At 37.0% G+C, this 15,484-nt stretch overlaps 1 protein-coding gene across 3 annotated transcripts in view; it reads right to left on the bottom strand.

Annotated features, from left to right (window-relative positions):
• lpcat1 (lysophosphatidylcholine acyltransferase 1) overlaps positions 1-15,184 on the bottom strand; it is a 31,272-nt gene extending 16,088 nt beyond the window's left edge. For 2 of the 3 annotated variants that reach the window (XR_003675056.1, XM_028461041.1), the window contains exons 1-2: positions 14,932-15,184; positions 1,054-1,193 (exon numbers count right to left, since the gene is read on the bottom strand). Coding sequence is in view for 2 of the 3 variants with exons in the window: in XM_028461041.1 (XP_028316842.1) it covers positions 1,054-1,193; positions 14,932-15,018 (227 nt within the window). In the remaining variant the exon portion in view is untranslated. Of the gene's footprint in view, positions 1-1,053; positions 1,194-9,933; positions 10,145-14,931 lie in introns of those variants that run through there. The other variant, XM_028461042.1, reaches the window with a different exon arrangement.
• Positions 15,185-15,484: the final 300 nt, after the last annotated feature.

Genomic DNA, 15,484 nt, shown 5'->3' with positions numbered 1-15,484 from the left:
ATGTCTGACTACTACATTTTGCTCAGAAAACTGAAAAAACAACTATAGAGCGTAATTATGGAATGAATGAGTGATAACACATATTTTCCGCACATGCTTATTTCTATAGTTTTTATCATGTATGGTCATCTCCCTCCTGATGTGGGACCAAGACTGACCCTTGTGTTTACAGTTCATGTTCTAATCAAGGTCCTTTCTATCTTTTTGGTGTCATTTTATGTATTTTGTTGTACATTTTTCTCATATTTTGTCAGTTTTTGTTATAGTTTTTGTGTGTTTTTGATATAATTCAAATTATTCTATCTCAGTATGTGTGTGTTTGGTGTCGTTTGGTTGTTTCTTATGTAGTTTTGTATGTTATCTGTTATTTTTGGGTATTTGTAGTGATTTTGTGTATTTATTCTCTCATTTAGTGTGTCTTTGTTGTGTTTGTGTTGCTGGTATTAGTATTTTTTTTCTCTTTGTGTGTGTTTTGATGTCATTTTGTTGTTGCTTGTCTGATCTTTTTACTATTCAGTACATTTTTCTCTTATTTTGTGTGTCTTTGCAACCCAGTCTCACTCCCAACTCGTCACATATCGACGTTCCGGAATGACCCTTTTGGTGTTGCGTCTTTCATCGCAACTTTTCAAAATAAGACTTCTAACCCTAAACCTAACCTAACCGAACCATAACCACAAGTTATGAGTAAATTTCTCACGAGAAATGTCATAAAAACAATTGTTTTGTACCTCCACGGGCCGACCGTTGAGGTACCCTCCCGAACGTCGATATGTGACAAGTGGGAGTGAGAATGCGTTGGTTTTTGTTGTCGTTTTGTGAGTTGCTGGTAATATTCACTGTGGTTATCTAACTAAAAATTAACATTATAAAACCCCATATTTTTCAAGCTTTCATTTGTCTATTTTCCTTTCCCTTTCTCTCAAGTACCACCTGTAGTGCCATCGCATTCCCCCATTTGAGAAACACTGTTCTAAACCACACTTTCCCCGTGCACGTGTAACTTCATGTGTCTAAGTAGCACATGAGCATTCTTTACATTCAGTGACACACCTTCTCCACCAAGACTGTGACTCAATGACAAACTCCGACCGACCCAGGGACGCGATGAAGGCGAAGGGCCAGGCCAGCAGCATGAGAAAGGAAACCAGTAGCAGCCGAACAGGAAAAACTGTAACAGACATCAGTGCTATCTGCAAAGAGAGAAAAAAAAACAACCTAAGATTTGCCCAAAAATTCGTGTGGCTTTTTAAGGTGACGCTCAAATGCCTTCAGGTTTTCGTCATGCTGTGCATTCAGGTTATTAGTGTGGTATGTGATGATTCTAAGACACAGAGGTGAGTTACAATGACCTCATGTAAAGGATTTTCAATATTTGAGAGTAGTGAAAATAGCCCAAAGTTGGGCTCCAAATGGTTTTATATCCCAAGAAAGAGTCATTTTTTATACTACAAATTAAAAGAGATCAGTTTTTGTTTTTTTTTTTTTTCGGATTTCAAGAGATTGTCACCTAAGAACTGATGCATTTATGTGACTAATCATTGTTGATGTGAACAGTCTATGTAAATAGCTGAAAGCTGATGAAATTACAGGGAGCTTAGACATATGCTAAGCTGTTTACTGAAGACCCAAACATGTTCGAGCCTCTAAACTTTTTTTTTAAAATCTGAGGGGCTGTCATGTCCACCAGATATTATTATAGCAGATATTTTTTATATATTCTGAGAGAGTAGTTGAAGCTGTATTACTATACTAAATTTCAGTTTCCTATGTGGTGTAGTTCCTGAAATATTTGAAGCTGAAAATGGAAAAAAAAAAAAAGGGAAGCACGAAAATCGGCACATACCCCGTCACTAAATTGGCCATATCTCAAAAAGAATCAATCTGATCAAACAAAAAATGTACAGAATTTCTTGAGATAGAAGTACGTGGGCCATTTGTGAAATGACATGGAATGACCCGTAATCCATCTGTCACTTTAAGAAGAATCGTAATACATGTCAATCCCTTAGACACGCCTTTCTTTTGCGCCTTTCAGCAAGCCACGGTCAATTTAAAGGTTGATTTTATTTTAATATTATGTTCTATGACATTCTCTACATATTCTTTTATTAAACCAACTAAACAGTCAGATCTTCTTTCAGCTAATCCCACTGAGACTTGCCGCAGCATGTCGTCTGACTCCTGCTGCTTTTTATCTTTTGTAAACCGGATAGTCTTGAGCTATTCGTCTTATTTGGACAAGTGCACATTGTTTGTGTCTCAACACGGACTGGTATCTGCAATTCTCCTCTGCTCTCAAATCAGCTTTAATCCCTGTGCACTCACACACACACACACACACACACACACACACACACACACACACATGCAAATGATGGAAAATATATAAAGGAAGCAAACATAAAGTTCTAATTGTGACATGCTAATACACGTCTTCGCATTATGATATTGGGTTTTTTTAAGGTTAATTTCTTGTACATTTTAAAGGGTCGGTTTTATGCTAATGAGGACTCCGTTACGTTAACGTGGCTATGATTTCTGACCCGCCCATCAAATCCTGAACACAGAAATTTGAAACACAGACTTTGAAGCCTCGCTCCACAATTAAATTCTAAATGGTTGAATGGCTTTGTACATGTTTTTAGGAATACATTTATGACCTAGACTGGCGCCCTGTCCAGGGTGTACCCCCGCCCAGCGCCCTATGAGAGCCGGAGATTGGCACCGGCAGACCCCCGCGACCCTGATAAACAGGAATAAGCGGGTATGAAGATGGATGGATGGATGGATTTATGATCTATTTAATGTGTTTAGAAGAAAATGTCAGAATTTGCTTTACAGGAACTTAATTTTAGGGCTGTCACTTTAATGCGTTAATTGTGATTAAAAAAATTACGCCGTTAAGGCTTCTTTTTTTTTTTTTTTTGGCACTCCAAACAGTGCAGAACATTTCTTATTTCAAGAGTTCCCGGTATACCCATAATACTGATGCACAAACTATAATACAAGATGGGAGACTGCTGAGCTGCTCGGCTTAGTTTGCGTTCATTTTGGTTCATAAAAACACAGGATAAAAAACTAAAGCCTAGTTGTGTGCAAAAGTTGTGCAAAATGTAGCGGCTAGAATGGACAGCTAGCACAGACAGCTAGCACAGACAGAACGGACGGCTAGCACAGACAGCTAGCAGAGGCAGCTAGCATGGACAGCTAGCGCAGACAGAACGGACGGCTAGCACAGACAGCTAGTACAGACAGCTAGCACAGACAGCTAGCAGAAACAGCTAGCATGGACAGCTAGCGCAGACAGCTAGCACAGACAGCTAGCACAGACAGCTAGCGTGGACAGTCGGACAGTGCTAACTGCAACATGCTGCAACTGACAAATGAACAAACTCACTGGATAAATATCATTATTTGAAGGAGCGATAGAAAGCAACAAGTTCGGTGTGTTTATGTTCTGTTTATGATGTGCTAACTTATAGCGCTACATACAGTATGACGTTTTATTTCATTTGTATGTTCTATTATTTGGAGATTGACAGAAGTACACATCAATATGACAGGTAGCCCTGGGGACTATAGTCTCACATACTGAGGAATGTAAAAGTCTACGCCTGCATCTGTTCTCGTCTGTTAAAAACTAACAATAAATGACTTTATAAAGACACTTTGTTATATATCAATGTTTTGATCTGCCACAATAATGTAATTTAAACGAAAATACCTCAAGTTTAGGGCATTTCTCAGCAACTTTTAGGTGAGATTAAAAAAGAGAATAATTAGATTAATTAATTACAGAGCATGATTAATCAATTGCATTTTTAGATTCATTAATTTAATGCCTTTTAAGACTTTTTAGGGATCCTCGGGTACCCTATTACAATACCTCTGCTTGAAAGAGAATTATTCCATGGCTGGTAACGCTTCACAAAAGGTCCTGATTTGTTAGTCTCGGCCTTGGCCTCTGAAAACTCCCTTAAGTCTCTTGAATGTGCAAAATATGTTGGTGATTCACCAGATTTCTTGATTTTCTGTTTGTGAGCCTGCCTAATTTGCCAGAGGAAAGATAATAAATAAATGTACAAGGTAAAACATTGTCTGAGACCTTAAAGTGATCTGATCTGTTGTAACAAATTGGTGGCATGCTTGTCATTAAAACTAAAAGTTAACTGCCCCACAATCAGAGTCACCTGACAAATCAGTCCCATGAGAGATGTGGTGCGTACGTACAGGGAAGCTGTACGTACGCACCACGAAGTCAAATCCTCTGCTGTAAATTCAGAATAAGCAGATTCCTCCTCCTTATTTGTTGCATGATTTCTTCATTCTGCATTTACATCATGTGCCCTTATTTTTATATCATCACCATCCTCGACAGTTTTACTATAATCCTCTGTCCCAAAGGAACCCCCATTCATATCCATCCATCCATCAAACCATCCATCCATCAGTCTCCTGCTCTCCTTGTCTCTTTGCTTTGCTGCACCTCCATTTATCATGCTGCTCTTCCTACAACTGTTTCCCTCCTCCTTTGCATTGATGGGCTGTTGGTCACCACTCAAGGGACTCATCTCCACCCTCTCATTATTCCTGTCCTTTAATATCCTTTTCTCTATATGTAGGCGCACAGGTGCACACTTCAATGCTGCATTAATAAATAAACAGCAATAGAAGTGATTTATGATGCTCTAACCCCTCACCGTGACTACCGCCCCCTCCCCACCCCCTTCCTGTGCGTCACCATCCAACAAGAGTCCAACAAATCCATCTGGGAGGATCTGTTGACATTTTCTCAGGAGGTGGCATGAGATCGACATGGGGTGGGGCGGAGCCGTTTTCAATGCTTTATGAGAGCAATAACGGATTGACAGCTGATTATAAATCAAACTAAATATTTATATCTATGTCAGTTAGTAGGCCTGTAATATAATGCCTATAATAATATACAGAGCTGAGGTTTCTGGGTTTTACACATGAGTATCTTTCGAGGAAAAAACGGCCAATGATGTCATTCAAATTGCATTCAACATTTGCCTGAGGCTTTGAAAGCTGACAGACAGCATTCGAAAAACAACGTTAGACAGAAGCTGATGAGTAGAATTCTAGTGCTGCCTCTTCTTTTCAACTGTAATTCAGTTTCAATGTTGATGTACACTTTGTTTTTAAAGAGTAACTAAACCCCCAAACTACTGAAAACAAATGTATTCCCACAATTTTTTTCCACAATTTCCAAAACTTTTCCAAAATATTTTACCGTATTTCCATAAATTAGTTCTGAATTGCTAAGATCTATTCAAGACCATTAGAGCTGGCCTTTCCAGTGTGGCCAAAAATGTATATCACAGTATTTTTCAAAATTCTAACGGTTTCTGTATTTTTCTTTTCATGCATAATCAGGTGTTCACAGCATTTTCTACCCTTTTCTGATGTGCTTCTGAGAGCAACTCGTTTTGGTGAGGTCTCTTTAAATGCAAATGAGACACTTCATACCCCGCCCCCTCTGCAGGTTGCAGAGGTGACACTCGGTTCAACTCCACCCTGTTCGGCCATTTTTGTAGTTTGATAGAAGAGATACGATTATCTAGCGGCGCAGAAACTTTTTATTCACACGTTATTTACAAAATGTCAACAACAGAAGACTCGTCCATCCAGCCTGACATGTTCGAGCCAGAGTCGGACCCGGCGGAGCGAGATGAAAATGAAGATGATGAACCTAAAACGAGCACACAGCGCTAACATATGAAGACCGTGCAACTGCTAATGCTAACAAAACAATGACAGGGACGTCTTATCATCACACTTTTTAGCGTTATTTACAGCTTACCGAAGTGCTCTGTTCGTCGTCTCCAAAGATAGAAGGAATTGAACCCTCAATCAGACAAAGTCTTTCGGCAAATCCTTCTTTATACTGGGGGAGGTTGCTGAAGCTCAACCAGGCACTTCGAAAAGGTTCTGATGCTGGGAGACGTTGTAATGAAGCGTGTGGGTTACTACATCCAACAACCGAACATTTTGACTTATCCTCTCGTAACTTCGGCATCCTTGAGCTTGGGCTACAAAATCGCAGCGAGAAATAAAAATGGCGGATTGCTCGAAGTGTTGGGCCTGGAGTCGATGTCCTAATTTGGCAGTTCTGCTGCAAATACTGTGACGTTATTGTTCAAAAAACGTAATGGAGAATAGAAAAATCGAAACAGATTGAAAAATATGACCAAAACAGGATAAAAAGATATCAACGGAGCACCTGAAGAGATTCATTTTAACTTTTCTGTACTTCTAAACACTCACAAATATACAACAAAATGCATTTAAGGGCAAAAAAAGTGGATTTAGCATGATATGTCCCATTTAAATTAAAGTTTATCGACCTCAAATATCGGCTTCCAAAATCTGCTTTAGATATCGACCATCGGCTGAATTATTTTTAGATTAATGAATTTAATGCCTTTTAAGACTTTTTAAGGGTCTGCGGGAACCCTGCAATCAGGGTTGGCTTTATGAGAAAGGGCTTCTGAGATATGACGCAAAGGCGTACATCGAAACATATGTTATGAAATGTGTACATGTGCATGTGTACACAACGACACACAGCTAAGGCAGGCTGCCATTCAAGCAGCTGGAACGGTGCTGAATGATGATAGGTGGAGGAATGCAGCCATTATTATCACTGCAAATACAGGTAGTGGCTGTGTGTGTGCACTGAGCTACATAATTGCAGAAAACTTTTTTTCTGTTTAGGCAGGAGATGTTATGAAATCTATTCAGCATCATTGAAGGAACCCTAAACCAAATCACAAAAACACTCAACTTAAAGACTATTAGATGTAAACTTTACTAGTAGAAAAGAGATGCCATTTAGATGTTGGACAAACTGCGACATAGTGATTACTGAAGGAAGTACTCCCTACATTCTTGTAACTCCAACTGAGGTTAAAGGCATCCAATCGCCCTGTGGTAATGTAGACTTACCTGTTTTAAGGTGTCTTAAATTCCTTGTTTAGCTGGAAGGCTGTAAACTGGCTGATAGTGGCATCCAATGCTGTGGCCACCAGTATTTTCAATGTCCAGTATCTCATTTTCTGGTAATGTTAAAATCCTTCTACCGCAATGTGAGATCAGAACATAATATATGAACACTGAATATATTACATATGTAATATATGAAGAATAAAATCTTTTTCTTATTACTCTAATTAGTAACAAAGTTTTACCAATCAGCTATAGACCTTCCATTTAAATTGCATTAATGTAATAGGTTGTGTATCACTTTAAGACAGTGTTTTTCAACCTTGGGGTCATGAACCCATGTGGAGTCACATGGGGTCACCTGCAGTATCTAGTAACTGACATAAATAAAAATAAAATGACTGATTAAAAATACATTTTAAAATTTAACTTTTTTCAAATGAAAACAACACAAACAATTTTATAGCTGTATTGTATATTTTCACTTTCTCAAAAATAAATCTCGTTCAAAATAAATGCAGCTTAAAGAAAAGAAATTGAAAAGGGAAGAAAATAAATGAAATGCAGTATAAAAATATCTGAGCTGGTGCATTTTGTCTGTGTACTAATCCTGGCTTCTCTGTTTGTGTTGCATATCGATCAAAAACAAATTATAAGGAGAAAAAGTCTTTGATATCACTGATTTCGGGTTGCCCGAAATCAGTGATATCAAAATGGGGGTCACGGTACGGCTGCACAAATAATCAAATTTTAATTGATTTTTGGTTACCACGATTAAAATAATCTGATCTTCTACAATATTTACATTTAAAATGTGGTATATGCTGCATATCAAATCAGGCACTTTCTTAACCTTTAGTCAGCAGCAGATTTGAGTAATTTGGTAGATCGATGAGAGCTGTGAGCTGTAATTGTTTCTAATGAGTTGCATTTCATTTAAAGCACACTGTAATAGTGCATTTATTCAGTTAACCATTAGTACGTTTTAAATTCTTGGGTTAATTTCTTTTTTCAGAATCAGAATCAGAATCAGAATCAGAATCAATTTTATTGACCAAGAGTGTATGAATACACACGAGGAATTTGTTTTGGTGACCTGTGCTCTCTCAGATAGTGTAACATTAAATAATAACAATCAACTAGAATAAAGAAAAATAAAGAAAAAAAGAAGTATAAACATAAATATAAGAGTAGTTAGACTAATATGTGCAAACTAAATAAAAGAACAAGATAATAATAATAATAATAATAATAATAATAATAATAATAATAATAATAATAATAATAGTAATAATAAAATAAAATAAAAATACAATAATACAATAATAATAATAAGATAATAGTGCAGTAGTGCATTGATGAGTAGTGCAGGTGAACATTTAAATGAAAATATTATGTCCATGAACATTCACAGTGACAGGCTGATCCAGGGTTGTTATGTTTTTGGTATAATTTTTATTTAAAGCTTAATTTTGCACTGGAAACTGTTAATATGTTTTGTTTTGTTTTTAAGTAGTGCAAAAGAAATACAGATTTTTACCTAAAATGATAAATAATTGTGATTATAATCATGATTGTCATTTTGGCCATAATCGTGCAGCCCTATGTTACGGTCCAAAAAAGGTTGGAAACCACTTAAAGATGTCCCGATACAACATTTTCATTTCCGATATGATACCGATATTGCAGCCTTGCATATCGGCCAATACCGATACTGATCCGATATCAGCATGTATTATAAATCCTTTTTCTTGGAATTTTTTTTTTTTCTTCTCCCTTTTCTTTAATAAAAAAATAACAATGACTTATTTTCTAGTGTGGAATGTTAGAAAAGGCTTGATCAAGAGATGTTACTCAAACAGAGAACAATAGTTAGCAACAGTAGGTATGAGAAAAACTGACCCATTTATTATTAACCAATTGGTTACATACATTTTAACCGTCAACATAATATCTACAGTATTCTACAATTAAATAAAAATGTTTTAAAAAAATCGGAAAATCCATAAATTTTAATCCGATATTCGTTTTCAGGCTAATATCGGACCGATATCTGATATCGATATCGGATCGGGACACCTCTAAAACCACTGCATTAAGGCAATCAAATAAAAGTTAAAGTTGTTTTTTTTTTACATCTGTACAACCACAATCATGTTAGGAAGGTTTAACTTTAATTGCGCGCCACCTTGCAGAGAAGTCTAACCAAGGGAAATACAGGCTTACTTCAGGAAATATCTAAACTTGTGGGAATGACTCCACCATCTGAATCACACACACATGTCTATTAGTCACATGTGGAAATCAAACCGAGCTACAGCGAAGATATTCTCAAAACACCACAGCACTGTGGAATATCACAGCAGGTACTTTGTCCACAGGCAGTCAGCGTTCAGTAATGTGAGTTGCTTCCATATTGGTCAAGGATCAGACAAGGAAGGAAGTGCCAAGACAAATGCATACCGTTCACATGCTCATGTGTTTATTTAAATCCACGTGGTCAGAGGGAAAAAAAACACCTCAGCTTCACTTCACACGTTTTTATTTTTCCATTAGGGGTGGGCGATATAGACTGAAAAAATTATCATATCATGATAACAATAAAAATTACGATAAATGAAAACAATAAATAAATAAAACAATTCCCAACTTAAAATATAAACAGATCTCTTACACACACAAATGAATCTGAATACATCAACACTAGAAAAGGCTACAATAGCTGCTGAATCAAAGAGTTCATGGGCTGATATTTTATGTAGGGGTGCACCGAATATTTGATGGCCGAATATATTTGGCCGAATATTGCAAAAGAAGCCGCATTCGGCCTTTGCTTTAGTGAGTTAAAAGCAAGGCAGTGCAGTGATTTTGAGTCGTAAAAGTGTGTGTGCGTTGCTGCAGGAGCACAGCAGCAGCAGCTCCTTTCCACACACAACACAGCCAGACTCTCTCCTTTCCGCTTACCGCTCTCCGTCGTCCGTCACCGAGCCCGTTGTTAGCGCTGTGAGCCACGAATCCGTAAACAACCCCATTGTTTCCTCCTCAATTCACAAGCGATGTCGGGTGTCACTGGTGTAGTATTAGCACGGAGTGCTAACAGCTGATGTGTGTGAACAGTGGTTCCGTGGCTCCAAGCAGTGACTCCCAACACCATCGACAGTAAAAAAAAGTAGTGCAGTTTGGGCGTCCAGTAGTGCAGTTTGTATTTACATACAGTATATGGCAATAAAGTACAATATATATTCTATATTAAACCGCAGTGTTGTTTTAGCTGTTAGATAGTTGGAGAGGGAGGAGCTCACATTCTAGGAGGCGTGTTAGGTGACGTCACCTGCCAACGTGGGCAAAATCCAACTCGCCCAGTTGGAGCTGACTTTTTACATAATGTGGAATAACAAGGGAGGGAGGAAACAGAACTTTTTCAACTTTGGCCCTCTGAATAAGGCTAAAGGGATGTATATCACTGTAGCAAAACCATTATAAAGTGATTTTTTATTCATCATACCTTCCCTTTAATGCACTTGGAATGCATGTATTGTTTTATTTGAAGGGCTAATATAAATGAAAATCCTTGTTGTGCTTTTTTTGAAAAGCAAAGCCAACTGGAATATCTAAAAAATGTCCGAATATTCAATAAATTCATTCTAGGCTATTTATGCACTATTAAAAAACAACCGCATTCGATATTCGGCCAAGCGTTTATATTTTATTCGGCTTCGGCCACAAAATTTCATTTCGGTGCATCCCTAATTTTATGGAATATATTAGTGCATGTGGATCACTTTAATAGTGTTATTGTATGGAATGCATTTATTTCATTTAAAATATTCCATGACTTTTCAAGACTGGGAAATCAGTTTTTCAAACTCCATAACTCTTAGGTTTACAAGCAATTTATCCTATTTTACTCTAAGCTATTAATCCCATCTATTATCACTCTCTCTCTGTCTGATTCGGTATGTGGGGCTGACTGCGCGCTGACTGAAAGCGGATCACACGCAGTCCGCCGCACATACAGAGTCAGAGAGACCTCCGCGGAGTCTGTTCCTCCTGAACGCGTTTGTGCCTTTATTCTGTTACTTCTCCATCTCGGTCTTCAATTTTCCTCTTGCTTTGTAACCGCTGTGCCAAAAGCAGCGTTAGAGACTTCTGCTGGAACATCTGCCGTTACACTTTCCCTACTCTCAGATCGTAAATGCACATAGACATGTTGATATTCTACTTGGTCACTTTCTCACTTAAAATGCTTCGAGAACAAACGGAGATGTTTAGCCACAGTGTGCTTCAGGTATTTGTCTTCATAGGTTTGAAATGCATCTTGGGAAACTTGGAAGTCATCATCCGAATCATAATTACAATATATAGTAGACAGTATATACTCATTGGGTTTGTAGTGTATAAAAGGAGTGTGCCATAACAAACACAGCCTATGTGTCATATTTCAAAGCGTACACTTCCCAGTGAGGGCTGGTGAGTTGTTGCAAAAGAACACATGCAAATATGTGAGACGCAAATAGTCAGTTTGTATACAGGTCTGACTTTGAAGGGACATTCAGGACAGCATGTACACATGTGGCAGTAATACTGTAAATAGGTCATAATATATACTTAAGAAAACTTATAGGGTGGCATAAGATTGTATTCATCTGAGTAGATGTTAAACATCTAAAGGTAGATGTTTGTGGTTTTATTAAAGTTATTTACTGATATTACAATTACAACAACAAGTACAATAAGTAATAACCAAACATGACCATTGACAGGTGTGTGATATATTTCAATAAGTGGAACCAAAAGACCAGAGAATCACTTAAACTGCAGGTCTTGCGTGCTGTTCCAGGTTAGCAGTGCTTAGTATTTACTGTATAAGTAGCAGGGAACCAGCAACCAGTCACCTACATTCAGAGAACATGTATATGTGGGGTTTTCAAATAAAGCCCTGCAGGCCACGTGCAGCACAGCACCAACCAGGCTTCCGTAGACGTTACTATTTGTCTGACCTTGTGCAGATTCTGTTTTAAGCCAGGAAAAATATGTTACCAAATAACACTCAAGGAAAATACAATTTAATAGGGAATAATAGCTTTAAACAACAAGCCATCCATTCAACTCTGAAAGGTATGTGTACCTGTTTGTGGTGTTAGACTGTGGAATAATCTACATCAAGACACATACATTTGCATTCATTTGGAAGATATTATGTGTCTCCCTCATTCTACCTTCCTGCATCCAAACTAATGTGTCAACATGGAAATTAGGGATGGTAATTCATTTATTTTTGATATACCAGTAACCGATGCTCATTATCATTATTAATAGGAATAATAATAAGAATAACTAGGCAAGACCTGTATTCGCAAGACGAATACGTATTTGACAATTAAAAATTGAAACTGCAAAATTTGTGGAAAAAAATTCTATATCATTAAGCTGGTTAAAAGTACACATTTCTGAATTGTAAGAATTGTTCATGTGAAAGACATCTTATTGTGTGTATTTTGTTGTTGAGTAATGCCCCTTAATGTTGTTCTTTTTACTAATTAAATAATAAAATAATACTGCAGGAAAAACAGAAGACTGACCTTGACCTTAAGTATGACCTTGAGCGAAGGTCATTTATATAAATATATATATTCACAATGATTCTTGTTTAGGGCTGGACAGCCATCATATGTATCAAATATGAGGCTGTTTGATCGCTGTAAATGAGAGTTATAGCGATTATTCTATAATGACGTGCTAAATGGCGCCGGTCGAAAAAACCCAGCTTTAGGGGAAATTAGTTAAAAATCACTCTCAGTGAATTTGATGCGAATCCATTGAAAAATAGCCAAGATACAGCATTTAGAATGTGATGGCAAAGGATTTTCCAGTGACATCATAGGCCCCTCCCACTGATCACAGCCTAGTTTTTCTCCATCAGCGACCTGCTCCCCTCTTATAAGATTCATCCAACATTATTTTGAAGTCAACACGATATATCGTCTTTCCGCTAGAACTGTTAGCGTCGAACGCCACTCTGAGAACGCAAGGCATGATGGGTAATTTTCACATTGATTCTTGTTTAGGGTTGGACAGTCATCATGTGTATCAAATACGAAGCTGCTTGACCGTGTACATGAGAATTATAGCGGTTTTTCTATTATGGCGTGCTAAATGGCGCCAGTCGAGAACGCAAGGCGTAATTTTTTACATTGAGTCTTGTTTATGGATGGACAGTCATCGTGTGTATCAAATATGAGGCAGTGTAAGCATCCATAAATGTAAGCATCCAACTTGTACAATCAATATTCATAGAGATATGGAAGATTTCGGTTTTCGACACTTGACGTGACCTTGACCTTGACATTTTGGTGCTAAAAAAGGTCGACGGCGCATCTGTGACTTTGCCCCTATGAGATAACATACGTGTCATTAGTGCTGCATTTATAGCCTAAGAGGAGTTCCAGGACAATTATACTGTACATGTCGCTGACACATGTCCACTGTTTGATGCTGTGGTGTCAAAAGTCATATTGACAATAGTTTGTGCACAAGCCCACAAATCAAGTAGTTCTGTTAAATAAATATATATATTTTATTCCAGCAAAACAAATAAGCCAAATGCTATAATAAATGAGAAAAAAAAAATCGCTCATAATGGGACATATTTAAAAATGTCAACCTTGAGGTGGACCCCTAAATATAAATTGATTTACCAAATATTCAGCAAGGCTTCCTATTTTGGTCATTGGAACATAATTAGACTAGAGACAGATTGAGTTTAAAACATTGCGGGGTTTCAATTCAATTCAACTTCATTTATATAGCGGCAATTACAATAAAAGTTATGTCAAAGAGCTTTCAAAATATAAAATTTGTAATAATTTTTTTTTTAAAAAAACAACAAATTCACATGAGCAATTATAAGCAGCAGTGGGAAGAAAAAAACTCCCTTTGATATATATATATATATATATATATATATATATATATATATATATATATATATAAAATTCTTTTGTGTCAATTTTATTTTTTACGCAGACAACAATTATTATTTTTAAATGACTGCATCCAAGCCTCTCATTCAGGGAGTGATGGTTTGTTTTGGAAGTAATAATTTGCATATGAAGTTACTCACTACTTGAGTAGTTTATTTATGAGGTTTTTTTTTTTTTACTCTTACTCAGGTACTTATATTCATGGGTACTTTTACTTCTACTGTACTTAAATGATTATACAGTCCCTCCAGGATTTCACGGCCAATTTCTGTGTTTGTTGCAGCCTAAAAATCCTGATTTTATGACACACATTATATATATATATATATATATATATATATTGTGGGTTACTGTAGCGCGGATGTGAGCAGGCCCCAGCTTGAAATTGTTGAATGACAGAGCCTCATTTACTTTTTTATTTTGGGATTATTCTATGCTTTTTAATCTGATGTCTGCAGTCAATTTTAAGTGCATTGAAGAAAAAAAAATTGAAAATCGAATCGAAACTCCAATTTTTCTTTAAAAAAATCACAGATTTTTTTTCTTTTTTTTTTTTTTCCAGGCAAAATCGCCCAGCCCTAGTTGTTATCATTAGTATTAACCGTTAACAGTGAGCATGTCAAGTGGAAATCCTGAAAACCAATCAGATGACTTGTTGCATGACAGGTAAGACACCCCTTCTTTAGGTTTTTCCATGACACGTGACATGTCTGATAAACTTTTAAAGTCCTAATTATCCTGACACACGTATAAAATAAACACATCTATGGGCCAAATGTTAAAGTTTTGTGTCGTTCATTATTGTTATTTACACCATTATAGGCGTGTGACGTGACGTCAGAAGTGATAGGCGGTCGTTCCATGTGAGAACGCGACGATTTCAACACACGCGCTCCCCTTTTAAACAGTAACACGTGAAAATAAAACATGTAACACGTGACAAACATAACACACAGCTGTTGTGTGATGCGTGTGATACCTTTATCTTCTCTGCCAGGGTTAATTTCAGCTCGTGGATGAAGGGGTTTGTTTCCACTCTTGACACGCGACTGTAAGAAGACTTCATTGTTGACAAACAGGAAACCGAGAGGAAATTGTTGTAAAAAGACAGAAAAAAAAAGAAGCAAAATTAAAGTTCCAGTTGTTCCGCCAAGTTGTGTCACTAGGTGTTTGTTTAGGCTTTAAAGAAAGTTCGTCCTTTGCCGCTGAGGCGGATGCTGACTGCTCGGAGAGAGGAGGGGGACTTTAAAATCAAAACAAGCACAATCAACAAACAGTAGAGTTTCCGGTAATGGGTTTCAAAACAAAAGAAAACAATAACAAAAAACTAAAACAAAAAAAAAATTAAATTTTTATCCCTGCTACGTGACTAAATTCAATATACATTTCACCCTTACCACTATTTTATTTAAAAATTCTAGATCCTTTTTTAAAAAGGAAATTAATCTTATAACAGTATCACAGAAAACAGGAGTTGAGGTTATCTCTTCATTACAAGTCTGCAGCAGTGGCTCTTATTGTGAAAGGCCAAA

This window comes from Gouania willdenowi, chromosome 11 (genome assembly GCF_900634775.1).
Source record: "Gouania willdenowi chromosome 11, fGouWil2.1, whole genome shotgun sequence".
Classification (NCBI taxonomy): domain Eukaryota; kingdom Metazoa; phylum Chordata; class Actinopteri; order Blenniiformes; family Gobiesocidae; genus Gouania; species Gouania willdenowi.
This window is presented reverse-complemented; position numbering and strand designations above follow the sequence as displayed.